The sequence below is a fragment of the Rhinopithecus bieti genome, unplaced genomic scaffold (genome assembly GCF_001698545.2).
Source record: "Rhinopithecus bieti isolate Rb0 unplaced genomic scaffold, ASM169854v2 scaffold_42532, whole genome shotgun sequence".
Lineage (NCBI taxonomy): Eukaryota > Metazoa > Chordata > Mammalia > Primates > Cercopithecidae > Rhinopithecus > Rhinopithecus bieti.
In genome coordinates this window covers 1,430,960-1,442,571 of record NW_016818301.1, presented here as the reverse complement: position 1 = coordinate 1,442,571, position 11,612 = coordinate 1,430,960, and the positions used below count along the sequence as shown (strand labels likewise).

Here is an 11,612-nt window from a genome sequence, read left to right as displayed (position 1 = left end):
AAAAAAAAAAAAAAAAAAAAAAAAAAAAAAAAAAAAATTTATCCAGGCACAGTGTCTCATGCCTGTAATCCAAGTACTTTGGGAGGCCAAGGTGGGAGAATCATTGCGGCCAGGAGTTTGAGACCAGCCTGGGCAACACAGTGAGACCTCTATCTCTACAAAAGCAAAATAAGATTAAAACAAGTTGGGCATGAGGGTGCATGCTTATAGTCTCAGCTACTTGGGAGACTGAGATGGGAAGATCTCTTGAGCCCAGGAGTTCAAGGCTGCAGTGAGCTATGATCATGTCACTGCCCTCCAGCCTGGGCAACAGTGTGAGATTCTATCTCTAAACAAAGAAAAGAAAAGAAATAAGAAACATCAGTCAATGGGACATTGAACCATTCACCTCTAGACATGACATGCGTCATCCTAAGATGGAGGAGTGTCATAGAGAAATCCTGCTGACCAAACCAAAGTAGGAAATACCACTCAGGCCAATATATAATCAGAGCCCCACTCCACCTCAGAGTACAGTGATCTTCTCCAAGCCTGTAGCGCCTCAGTTAGGAAAGTGAACGCCTGCAAAAGGCACTGGGGCAACAAAACAGTCTCTATTTCTTATCAGGGACAAAATGTACTTTCTTATCGAACAGAGGCCTAACCAAGGACACTCATAAGGCAAGCTGTCAGTTTGTCCTTTATAACCAATTGTAGGTGGTGTGCATCTGTACTGGGTAAGAAGCAGGTCATGTTTACATGAGGAAGAAGCTGTCCAGGAAGGCCAGCAAGAAGGGATCTAGTGGGATGGTAAGGATTTCAGTTGTCAGATCACGGGCTGGCCCAGCCACTTCACTTCTCCAAGCCTTGATTCCCTCATTTGAAAATAGAGGTTACCATCCCCATCTGGCAAGGTTGTAGCCAGGTCAAAAGAAACACCACCTGTAAAGCATTAGCATAGGGCAGAGCCTGACAGAGTCATGTTCAGTGAGTGGTAAAGCATACTTTTATCATCAGCAGATCCACTTGACATGGATTATAAATAGCTCAAGAAACAAGTTCATTTTGGTACATTTCAAAGACACATTAGAGGAAAGGTGAAGGCCAGAAGAGCAGACGGCTCTGAGAAAAGTGCATCACAGTGGCCCATTACGATGCCTGTCTATGGTCACATGAGCTGGCGTATGAGAGAGTGCCCTGTGAGCCTCAGTGCCTTCAGCAGCATCATTGCACTGTGACTGTGCAGGTCCCAAACGGTACGGACATGAATGTCCTCAAGCTGCATGTTAGCAGGGCTTCTAATTCCATCTGCAAGGGATAGAGCGTGGAGCTTAGTGGCACAGAGTGCATGTTACTGGAGGAGATATGGGTCTGTGTCATCCTGCATGGGAATGATTCTAAAAACAAAGTGATCAGTGACTGCTCAGGACTGTGGAAAGGTCACTGGGAGCAGTGGGAAAGGGTCTGGCAGAGAAATAAGAAGATACAGGTCTTAGAACAAGCCCTGGGACTTCAACCAAGTCATTTAACATCTGGGGCCTTGGTTTATTTATCCTCCCAGCAGATAAAGCAATACCTGCCCTGTCTTCCTAACCTTGAAGAGGTCAATAAAATGATGGGTGTGAAAGCATTTTGTAAACTGTAGTGCAAGCATATGGCAGAGGAGTGAACCATACTCTCACTAGCAACTTGAACGAAGTGATAGAGAAAAGGCTCAGAACTTCAGAAAATGCAAGAGGGGCTTGACCCTGGATTGGGAGAGGAAAGCAATGGTGGGATCAATACCTTGGAGGGCCAAGGACCAAGGGGTTAAGGGTCCATGAGGACAGGCCTGGATCATCAGGAAGCTGAGTGTGGTAAGAGTATGACTTCTTCAGGGATTGGGTGGAGTACAGTCCTGCCAAGACCACAGTAACTCAGAGCTTGGAGACATCACAGAGGCAGGGGCTCCCAGAGCTGAGATAATCTGGAGAAGAGGATTCCTATCTACTGTATTCTGAGGCTGGGTTCGACCTTGTAGGTGATCTTTGATAGACATTTCCCAGCTCTTTCTTTCTTTCTTTTTTTTTTTTTTTTTAAACAGAGAGAACCTAGGTGACCCTTAAAGTTCCACAGAGCAGAGTTTGCAAATCTCTGGTTCAGCCTTATTATTTTAATGAGATGAGAATGGAACCCCAGAAAAGAGAAGTGATTATCTGAAGGTCACACAGCAGGTTCGTTACCAAACTGCAAATGGAACTCAGAATTTCTGGTTCCCAGTTCTGTATCTTAGCCTCCCAAACTGGCTATGTGGACAGGAAAGAACAGAGGCATGGGGTGAGCTTTAAGGATGCAATTTCATAGGTAAGAAGATCCCTTAATCTAACAATATCTCAGCCAACTGCCCAACAATGACTAAAATCCCCCCTTTATTGACTCCTTCACAGGATTCCAAGAGTCTCAAGGTTAGAGAAATCGCCTAGTTCACCTCCCCTCTCTGCTTCTCACAGAAGGGTCTGCTAAACACTCTGGTGACAGTGAACTCACCCAACATGTTTCATGGCAAAGGCTCTTCATTAGATCAAGGAGACATCTGTTTTACTGGAGCTTCCAACCATGTGTCCCAGTACTGCCCTTAGTCACATGCATCCAGTCCTTTCTCTCAGGACAGAGCTTTGAATAAATGATGACAGCTCCCATCCCTTTCTCCCAGTTGACTTTCCAGATATATCTCACATTGTTGTTGGCTTTCCACCGTTTTTCCTCTTCACTTCCTGGGTCTACTACACTGTGTGTCCTCCACTTGGTCTCCTCCTGAAATCAACACTGTGCACAATGTTCCTGGTGGTAGACTTACGAAACCAAGTGGACCACTTCCTTCATCTTAGGTGTCGTAGCTCCATCAATTCATCCTCAGATTACAGTGATTTTTCTGCACTTCACCCTACAGGTTCCCATTTAACGTTGCATTGGCTAGGACATTACTCATTTACACACAGGCTCTGCTGAGCCCCACCTTTGCCAAGACTCTAACTTCTGTTGTTTCATTTAAAGATGTAAGAGCAGGGCCTCACAGTCCTTCCTAAGGAATTTTACTTTGTGGCTGGACACAGTGGCTCACACCTGTAATTCCAGCACTTTGGGAGGCCAAGGCAGGTGGATGACTTGAGGTCAGGAGTTCAAGACCAGCCTGGCCAACATGACGAAACCCCTTGTCTACTAAAAATACAAAAATTAGCTGGGTGTGGTGGCAAGCGCCTATAATCCCAGTTTCTCGGGAGGCTGAGGCAGGAGAATCGCTTGAGCCCAGGAGGCAGAGGTTGCAGTGAGCCGAGATCACTGCACTCCAACCTGGGCAACAGAGTGAGACTCCATCTCAAAAAAACAAAAACAGCAACAACAACAACAACAAACACAGAAATTTTACTTTGTTACATTCAGCCCACAATTGTTAGCAGCCCAGATCTTTCTGGATCCTGGCTGTATCTCCTCAGAGTGTTTCTTCTTCCTCCCAGTTTCCTGACCCCTGCAAATAGGGCTATAAAGAGACTCTCTGATGTTGCACCCCTCCCCCACTGCCACCATGCACGTCACAGAAGACCCCACCAGGTCAGACTGGCTCACCTGCTTGATGAATGCACCAGCCCACTCTCTCACCCCGTGAGGCGTGTCAGGCATAATGACCTGGAACATACTTATTTTCTATTCAGCTACAAAAGCAGGGTATTATCAAATTTTAAAAGGCATTGGCCAGGCACTGTGGCGCATGCCTGTAATCCCAGGCACTTTGGGAGGCCGAAGTGGGTGGATTGCTTGAGCCCAGGAGTTCAAGACCAGCCTGGGCAACATGGCAAAACCCTGTCTCTATAAAACACACAAAAATTAGCTGGGCATGGTGGCACATGCCTGTAGTCTCAGTTTCTCAGGAAGTTGAAGTGGAAGGATCACTTAAGCCTGGGAGGTGGGGGTTGCAGTGAGCTGAAATCCCACCACTGCACTCCAGCCTGGCAGCCTGGGTAACAGAGAGAGACCTTGCCTCAATAAATAAATAAATAAGTGGCACTGAGAAAAGAAAGGGAGGGTTTTGACCAAAAAATTATCAATAGTAACAGTGGCGTCTGTGTAACAGGACTATAGTTTTGGCTTTTTTTTTTTTTTTTTTTTTTTTTTTTTTTTTTTTTTTTATGAAGTCTTGCTCTGTTGCCCAAACAGGAGTACAGTGGTGCCATCTCGGCTCACTGCAACTTCTGCCTCCCGGGTTCAAGCGATTCTCCTGCCTCAACCTCCCGAGTAGCTGGGACTACAGGCGTGTGCCACCATGCTCGGCTAATTTTTTGTATTTTTAGTAGAGACAGGTTTTCACCGTGTTAGCCAGGACGGTCTCGATCTCCTGACCTCGTGATCCGCCTGCCTTGGCCTCCCAAAGTGCTGGGATTACAGGCATGAGCCACCGCGCCTGGCCCCTTCACGCTTCTTTACATGCTTCATCCAACCAATAGTTCATGGAGGAGACATCAGGTGTGTGTTTCCAAATTTTCTATGCTGAGTGTGTGTTCTTTGGAAAACTAGAAAAAAATTAAGTGAAAAATAAAATGAAATGAATAAAGACTCTTTCCCTGGCTAAATCCTTTGGGAAGGGGCGTCAGGCCCACTCCACACCTCCAACTGCCCAGGCCCCCGCCTGCATTGCCCCTTCCTGTGCCCAAGAAGAGGTGCGCGCGTGGAAAAGAACAGCTAGGGCAGCGGGTGAAAGGTGAGCCAGGGGCTTGCCTTGAGGAGCAGTTGCCTTGAGGTTGGGATTGTCCCTTTAGGCACCTTCCGCAGTGCTGTTTTCCTCTAAGCGAAGGCGTTTAAGGCAGCTTTCCTGCCAACAGGTTTTGGAAAAGGTAGGAGCTAAGGGGCAGTGGCCTTGGTGGGCGGACGCAGTATTCAGAAGGGCCTCTAGGGGTGAGGAAAGGGGCCCAGTCAGGAGAATAATCCACTCGACCCACTTTTCGGGCTTCCAGAGGTCAGACCTGGGATGCAGAGTTCCCTTTTCACTCTCCTCTCTGAAAGCCAAAGGAGATCTGGAGACTACTGGGTCCCGCAGTCCTGAGTGTGGCCAGGCACACGGGTTTGCACCGCGCGGCACACAAAGCCCTCGGCGTACCCTCCTCCAACCAGCAGAGGGCGCGCACCGCCCGCAAGAAGGAGGTGCAGCCACGAGCCTCGGCGTGGAGGCTGCGAGCCGCGAGCGCAGGAGCCGGGTGGGAGACAGACCCCTTCTTCTGCAAATGAGGAGGCCGAGCCAGAAGAAAGACGGCGACAGATGTTGGGGGGAGGGGGCGGTTTGTGAGGGATAGGGCGAGAAAGTCTAAGTGAGAGTCGGATGAGGAGGGGAGGGTGGTTGGGGAAGGGGATGAAATAAAGTGGCTGAGGGAAGGCTGAGGTGGGGTGAAGCTCAGCCAGAAGGGATGAAGGTTGGGATGAGGTGAGGGGCGGGTGAAAGGATGGGTGAGGGGGGAAGATATGATGTGGGTGCCTGTTAGGATGGGATGGGGTGAGGGGCGGGTGGAAGGGTGGGTGAGATGGGGAGGTGGGGTGGGGTGGAGTGGCCTATTGGGATGGGGTGGGGTGAGGGGGTGGGTGGAAGGGTGACGTCCGAACATGGGAGGGTGGGGTGGGGGTCGCTTGTTGGGTGGGTGGGAGTGACGGGGGGGTGAGATGGGTGAGATGTGGGGGTGGGGTGCGGGTGGCCTATTGGGATAAGGTGGGGTGAGGGGCCGGGTGTAAGATGGGTGAGAGGGGAAGATGTGATGTGGGGTGGGCCTGTTAGGATGGGGTTGGGGATGAGGGGCGGTAGAAGGATGGGCTGAGATGGGTGGTGGCGTGGAGTTGGGTGGGGTACCTATTGGGATGGGGCGGGTGAGGGGTGGGTGAAAGGGTGAGTGAGATGGGGAGGGGAGGGTGCAGGTATCTGCTAGGACGGAAGTATGGGTAGGGTGGGGTGAAGGGCAAGTGGAAGACCGAGTGAGGTGAGCTAGGGTCGCCTGGCAGGGTGGGTGTGAGGCAAGGCGGCTCCTTGGGCTGAGCCCATTCTCCAGGACCCTCGCTCCCTGCAGGCGACGCCCAAGCCCACGCCACCCTCCTTCTTGGGACCTCTTCCTTGGCAGTTCTCTGCTGTGGCCCGAGATGAACCTCTCCCTGCTTTCCCCTAACCACGGGTTCTGGTGCAGCAAAGAACAGAGAGAGGAGGCAGCGTAGAGCTCAGGAGCTTTAATGGGGCTAAAAGGGTCAGAAACACACTGGGCCCTCCTGCGAGTGTTAGTACGGGAGGAAGGGGGCCATGTGTCATGGGGCAGGGTGGCTTTCACCAAACCTGCTCAGGTCCCAGGAAGGAGGACTGTGAGAGGCCTCCACGTGCTGGGGTGGGAGCAGTTCCTTGGGGAAGAGCAAAAGTGGGAAAAGATGTGATATTGAACGGGGCTTCTAGAAGCCAGGCGGAAATGCACTGGAGTGGTGGGGAGACGGCAGAGGTCCACAAATCCCCTCCGGGACCTGGAGACCCAGAAGAAAAAAAGTCAAAGAGGGCGCACATCGCCCTCCTCAGGGGACTGCGGGGTGGAACGGGGACAAATCTAGTATCAGACAAGGATTGAGGGAGCTCCGGTCTGTCCCCCGGGGCTAAGTGCGGCAGGTGGAGTAAACTCTTGGTTAGAGGACGATTGGGAGGCTCCCGGTCCCCTCCCCGGGATGTAGATGGGATCGGATGTAGATGGGATCGGATGTAGATCGGATGTAGATGAGACTCTGGGCGTGTGGGCGAGGCCGCAGGCACCCGACCGCCCCGTCTAGTGGTAATGGCCCCCCAAGTGCGAGGCTGCGGCCACCGCCCCGAAGGGCCCGGGCGGGGGCTGCAAGCTGGGACTGGGGTAGAGCGCGGCGGTGGCGGCGGCAGCCGTGGCGGCGGGGCCCGGGCCTGGCCAGTAGGAGAAGCCGGCTGGCGCGACGCCGGCCGAGGCGGCCATGAGGTTGAGTTTGGAGAGGCCAGGGAAGGGCAGCGGGGCGAGGCCAGCGGGCAGCTTGTAGAGCGCGCCGTCTTGGGCGGCGGCGGCGGCAGCAGCAGCGGCGGCGGCAGCATGGGCGTGCGCGGGCGGTGGCTGGCAGGCCTGCGCCAGGCCCTGGAAGTCGAAGCGGTAGGCGTAGCGCTTGCCGTGCACCTTACTCATGATGTTCTTGTCGTAGTAGTAGCGAAGGGCGCGGCTCAGCTTGTCGTAGTTCATGTTGGGCTTGCTCTTGCGCTCGCCCCACCGCCGCGCCACCTCGTCCGGGTCCGTGAGCTTGAACTCGCCGTGGCCGCCCTCCCACGCGATGCAGCCGGCGTTCGCGCGGTCAGCCAGCAGCTCCAGCAGAAACTGCCACAGCTGGATCTGTCCGCTGCCTGTGGGGAGGGGGGCGGTCAGCCACAGGTGGGAGTGGGGAGGCGGGAACTGGGAAAGAGTGCAGGCGGGAAACCGACCCACCCCGGCAGGAACCGGCACTGGGGGAGGAAAAGTGCAATCAAATTGTGCAGCTGAGTTCGGCAGGAGCAGCCGGCCGGGGAGGAGCTGATCAGCAGAGTGGTCTCTAGCCTTTACCACGCTTTTGCACAATGGAAATGCGGCTTCCATTGAAGAGCACGTAGCTTGCCGGATGCACGGTTTTGTGAAACTTGGGGGGGGGGGAGGGGAAGCGTCGCCTCCCCACGTGAGCATAGCCGCCCCCCAACGCATTTGGCTTTCCAAGGCGAGCAAGGACAGATACCCGCCGCCACTCGCCATCTCAGCCCGGTGCTCTTATTTAGGGAAAAGCCGCACAACCGTACAGGGCGGCATTGGGCAGAATGATTGGACTGCCCCATCCCAGCTGGACCACATCCAGAGATGGGAAGGGATGGGCGTGCAGCGGGACGACCCAGCCACTGCTGGACAAGGCCCAGCCAGTCCCCAAAGACGTAGTTGGACAGGCTACACCTGAGGTGGAGTGGTGGCTGGCTTCCTTGGGACACTACATCCGACAGGAGTAGGAACAGTGGCTCCCTATACGTGACAGGAGGGGCAAGCTCTCAGGGGCTCCCCATCCTAGCCACCTTTGGGTGCGCAGGCCTCTGCGCTGACCCTGAGAGTTTGGTCTCTTGTTTTCGGAACAGGCGGGATTCCCTGCCTACGAAGGTGCCATCGTTCTCGAGGCCTGATGAGCAATTCTGAGGAGGAGAACGGACCGAGCAGCTGTTGTGCTTGGCTATCAACCTCCTCCTGTCTTTGTGTGATATCCCTCTGAATTCCCGGTTGCTGGAGGCAGCAAGGAGGTTTTTCCAGGATATGCCAGTGGTGAGAGAGTGGGGTCCCAGAATTCCTGCTCCCCTGTCTTGTAGCCTCAAGCAGACAGGCAGAGAAAACTCCCGATACAATTGCCCCACTCCTTTTTAGAATAAAACGGATTTTCCTGGAATTGGTATGCTTACTGTCTCAAATAGAGTCTGGCGAACCCTTCTTCCTTTTTCAGCCACTGGCTTAGAATCCAAATGCTACCCTCCCCCATGGTTTCAATCCCAATCCCTTCAAGCCAGCCCAGCAAAGAGCTTCCTGGTTCCTGGTCCCCAGCGTTAAGTTTTAGAGTCAGAAGCAAGGGAAGATTTGGGTACAAAGGTGCACCTGGCACCAAAGGCGGAGCACCCTCAGCGGTTTGGATGCCCGTTCCTGTTAGGCATAGTTTCCTTCTGGATAAAACAGTCGCCAACCTCGTTTTTGTGGTTTCTGTCTCTTGGTGAGATCTAGGGTAACAACTGAGATGGGGACTGTGGGGAGACGCTGCTTGAAGAGCCAGCCGTCAAAAGGGTAATTTATCGTCTATCCGTGGAGCGCTGGTGGTGAACCTGGGAATCAATTGCAATCATCTGGCAGACTTGGCTGGCAGAGATCAGCCAGTGTAGGCCAGCGCGGGAGGGTAAGCAGGTGGCAGTGACCAGGGTCTAGTGATTGGGAAGCCCACTGTGTTTGGGGAATAATTCCCCCGGTTCCATTGCCAGCTGGTGCTGCTGCCTTGAGCTCCTACTACCAGCAGGGAAAGGACACTAAGTGTCCCAGCCCCTGCCCCAAAGCCTGGAAAACCATACTCAGCAGCAAAAGGGCCTGGGGCTGGGATCCTCTCCACCTGCCTTGGCCTGCAAGTCTTTTCCTGGTGCTCAGAAGATGCAGGAGCCAAAAACCAAGTGAATGTCTTCCCAAGGTCTCCCCACAACCAGGCCAGGACTCCGGGCTTCAGTGTGAACCCTGAGTCCACACTGCTCCCACCTTCTGTCCGCCTGTGCCCTGACCCCAACCAACCTCGCCTCCACCGCCCAGCGCACCAGCCAGCTCACCTTTCTGAACCGCGGGGCTCAGCGGCCCCCAGGTCGGGTTCTTCCCTTCCTTGAAGAGACCGTCTCCGACGGGATCTGCAAGCAGCGGACGAAAAGAATCAGGCGAACCCCAGGCGGAAGTTGTGGGCTTGACAAAAGGGCCCCGGGCCAAGGCTCAAGAGGGGTGCTGTGGTCCCCAGGCGAGAGGCTGGGGGCCCGGGCCACCCGGCTCCTCCTCCCGGAGCCTGGTCCAGGCGCGCCGCGCGGAGCCCCTCCGTAGAGCCCAAGTCAGGAAATGCGTCCAGGAAAAAGGAAATCCGCTTTCCGAAGGGGCCGGCTGGAGCCTTATAAAGCCGAGCGGGGGAACTGCGCCAGCTGAGCTGGAGCGCGGGGAGAGAAGAGGAGGGCGCCTGGAGGGCCGGCCCGAAGCTAGTAGCAGGAAGGTGAGGAGCCGTGAGAGCGCAGGGGCGACGCCCGCGGACCACAGCCTTCTGGTACGGCTCGACCACAGAGTCCTCCACCATGCCAGAGATCCCTGCTTTCCCTCTCAGGCTCTTTCGAGTCCCTGAGTCCCGGCTTTTGGCCCCCAGGCTCCCAATCTGCTCATTTCAACTCCTCTAGACCCTGCACTGAAACCCAGAGCTCTCTGTCTGCCTTTAGGTCTCCCCAGTGCCCTAAATTACAATCGGCCCTCCATGCAACCCGAATCTCTGGACACTTCTCCTTCCCCTGGACCCCAGTACTCTCTTCCTATGTCTGAGCCTAGACTTCCCGCCCCAGGTTCCGGTGCCACCAGCGCCCGGCTGGTCCCTGGTACCTGGCAGGTACATGTTGATCAGCAGGGGCTGGGAGGCGCCGCTCTGTCTCATCGCCGCCGGGGACTGGGCGGTGGGAGATGGGGGGGACGGGGAAGGGGGGCGAGGCAGGCTTTGCGGTCTGTGGCACCGATCCCCGCCCGAAGCGACCGCGGGTGACAAGGAGGAGAAGACGCGCCAGGTCCGGCAGGGCCTGGCGGGAGGGGGCAGCCCGGGCGTGGCGGGGTTTGCGCGGGGCGGGGGGGTCCTGGAGCAACGCTTCCAGCTAAGGGTCCGCTTGGAACCCTCTGGTCCCCGCGCTGTCAGGGGCCGCAATTTCCGTTTTAATTAAAGCGCTGCCGCTTCGGCCCCCGGGACCCCGCCCCCGCCCCTCTTATCGTCCCATCGCAATAAAGTCTCCAACGCGCCGCGCCACAGCCAAGCGCACCCGGCAGCCCCCCGCGCCCCGCAGCCGGGGAGACGCGCGGGGGATGGGCCCGGGCCATGCGCCCTGATGGGGGCCGGGAGCGCGTGTCTTTTCCGCCTCCCTGATTCTCTGCAAACAGTGATGGGGCTGGTGTACCTGGCCCCACCTCGGACCCCAGCAGCCACAGCCCCCTCCCTAGTGCCCTTCTTCCAGTCTGCTCCCGCTCCACTCGCCGCTCACTCTCCTCCCCCTCCCTCCCTCTATCCCCACCCGGGTTCCCGTCTCCAGGCTGCGTTATCTGCATCTTCACTTTTAAATTTCCGCTTCCCTCCCTCTCGCCTGTCGCTGCGCTCCCGGCCCTGCAGCCGTTGCTCCCTTTATCTCTGCCCGCACCCCCGCTCCCTCCTCCTCTTCTTCCACTCTCTGCTCTTCCCTAGAGACCTGAACCCCTTCCCTGTCTCCTTCTTGCTTTGGCCCATTTCCTGCCTTTCTAGGGCCCCCAAGCCTTAGGCCTGGTGCTGGGCCATCTCTCCTGGCAACTTACGTGGGTGACCCCCTCCTCTGTCCTCTCCGCCCCCTTCTAGGTCTCTCTTTACCATCTATTCTAGGCTTTTCTCTCTGACTCCCATCTCCCCTCCAGCCTTCTCTCTCCCTCTCATCCTTCTCCCTCCCTTCCTTTTCTCATTCATTCAGTCCCCACAAATTAGTAGTGGCCTGGACTGCTGAAGGCCTCTAAAGATGTTGAGAATCTGTCCTGGCTTTCCCTGATGGGTTTCTGAGCCCCTTGCTACTTCCCTCTCCCATCCTTCCCCATCCCCTGTCCTCCCAGTCTGCCACCCACCCTCACCACTATTCCCGTTCTGGCTGTCCCTGAACCAGCCTGGAGAGGTGGAGGGGTTAAGACAGGGTTGTGCACTGTGCAAGGCTGAAATCCACTCCAAGAAAAGTATTCCTATTTCTAACTCATGCAAAGATGTTGATGTGGTTCCCAAGTGTCCTAGAGCCTCTCTGGGTACCTGTGAGACTTCCTGGCTCTGGAGAGGCAGGCTAAGGAGGATGCTGACTGAAGATGAGG

General features: G+C 55.3%; 1 protein-coding gene and 1 long non-coding RNA gene across 4 annotated transcripts; one reads left to right on the top strand and one right to left on the bottom strand.

Annotated features, from left to right (window-relative positions):
- The first annotated feature begins 1,200 nt into the window (after window positions 1-1,200).
- LOC108518412 (uncharacterized) lies at window positions 1,201-4,566 on the top strand. Of its 2 annotated transcripts, none has more exons than XR_001882361.1 (2): window positions 1,201-1,835; window positions 2,406-4,566. It is a non-coding gene; the product is annotated as an uncharacterized LOC108518412 (long non-coding RNA). The 2 variants fall into 2 exon arrangements; XR_001882362.1 differs by having other exon boundaries at window positions 1,201-2,322; window positions 2,406-2,657.
- Window positions 4,567-6,199: 1,633 nt separating this feature from the next.
- Window positions 6,200-10,773, bottom strand: FEV (FEV transcription factor, ETS family member). 2 transcript variants are annotated; one of them, XM_017856735.1, is made up of 4 exons: window positions 10,134-10,773; window positions 9,338-9,412; window positions 6,742-7,378; window positions 6,200-6,708 (listed from the first exon to the last, which is right to left on the bottom strand). In XM_017856735.1, the coding sequence occupies exons 1-3, from the start codon at window positions 10,183-10,185 to the stop codon at window positions 6,789-6,791; spliced, it is 717 nt and encodes a 238-aa protein (XP_017712224.1). In that variant the 5' UTR covers window positions 10,186-10,773; the 3' UTR covers window positions 6,200-6,708; window positions 6,742-6,788. The 2 variants fall into 2 exon arrangements, with proteins under 2 accessions (XP_017712224.1, XP_017712223.1); XM_017856734.1 differs by having other exon boundaries at window positions 6,200-7,378; window positions 10,134-10,243.
- Between the last annotated feature and the right edge of the window lie 839 nt (window positions 10,774-11,612).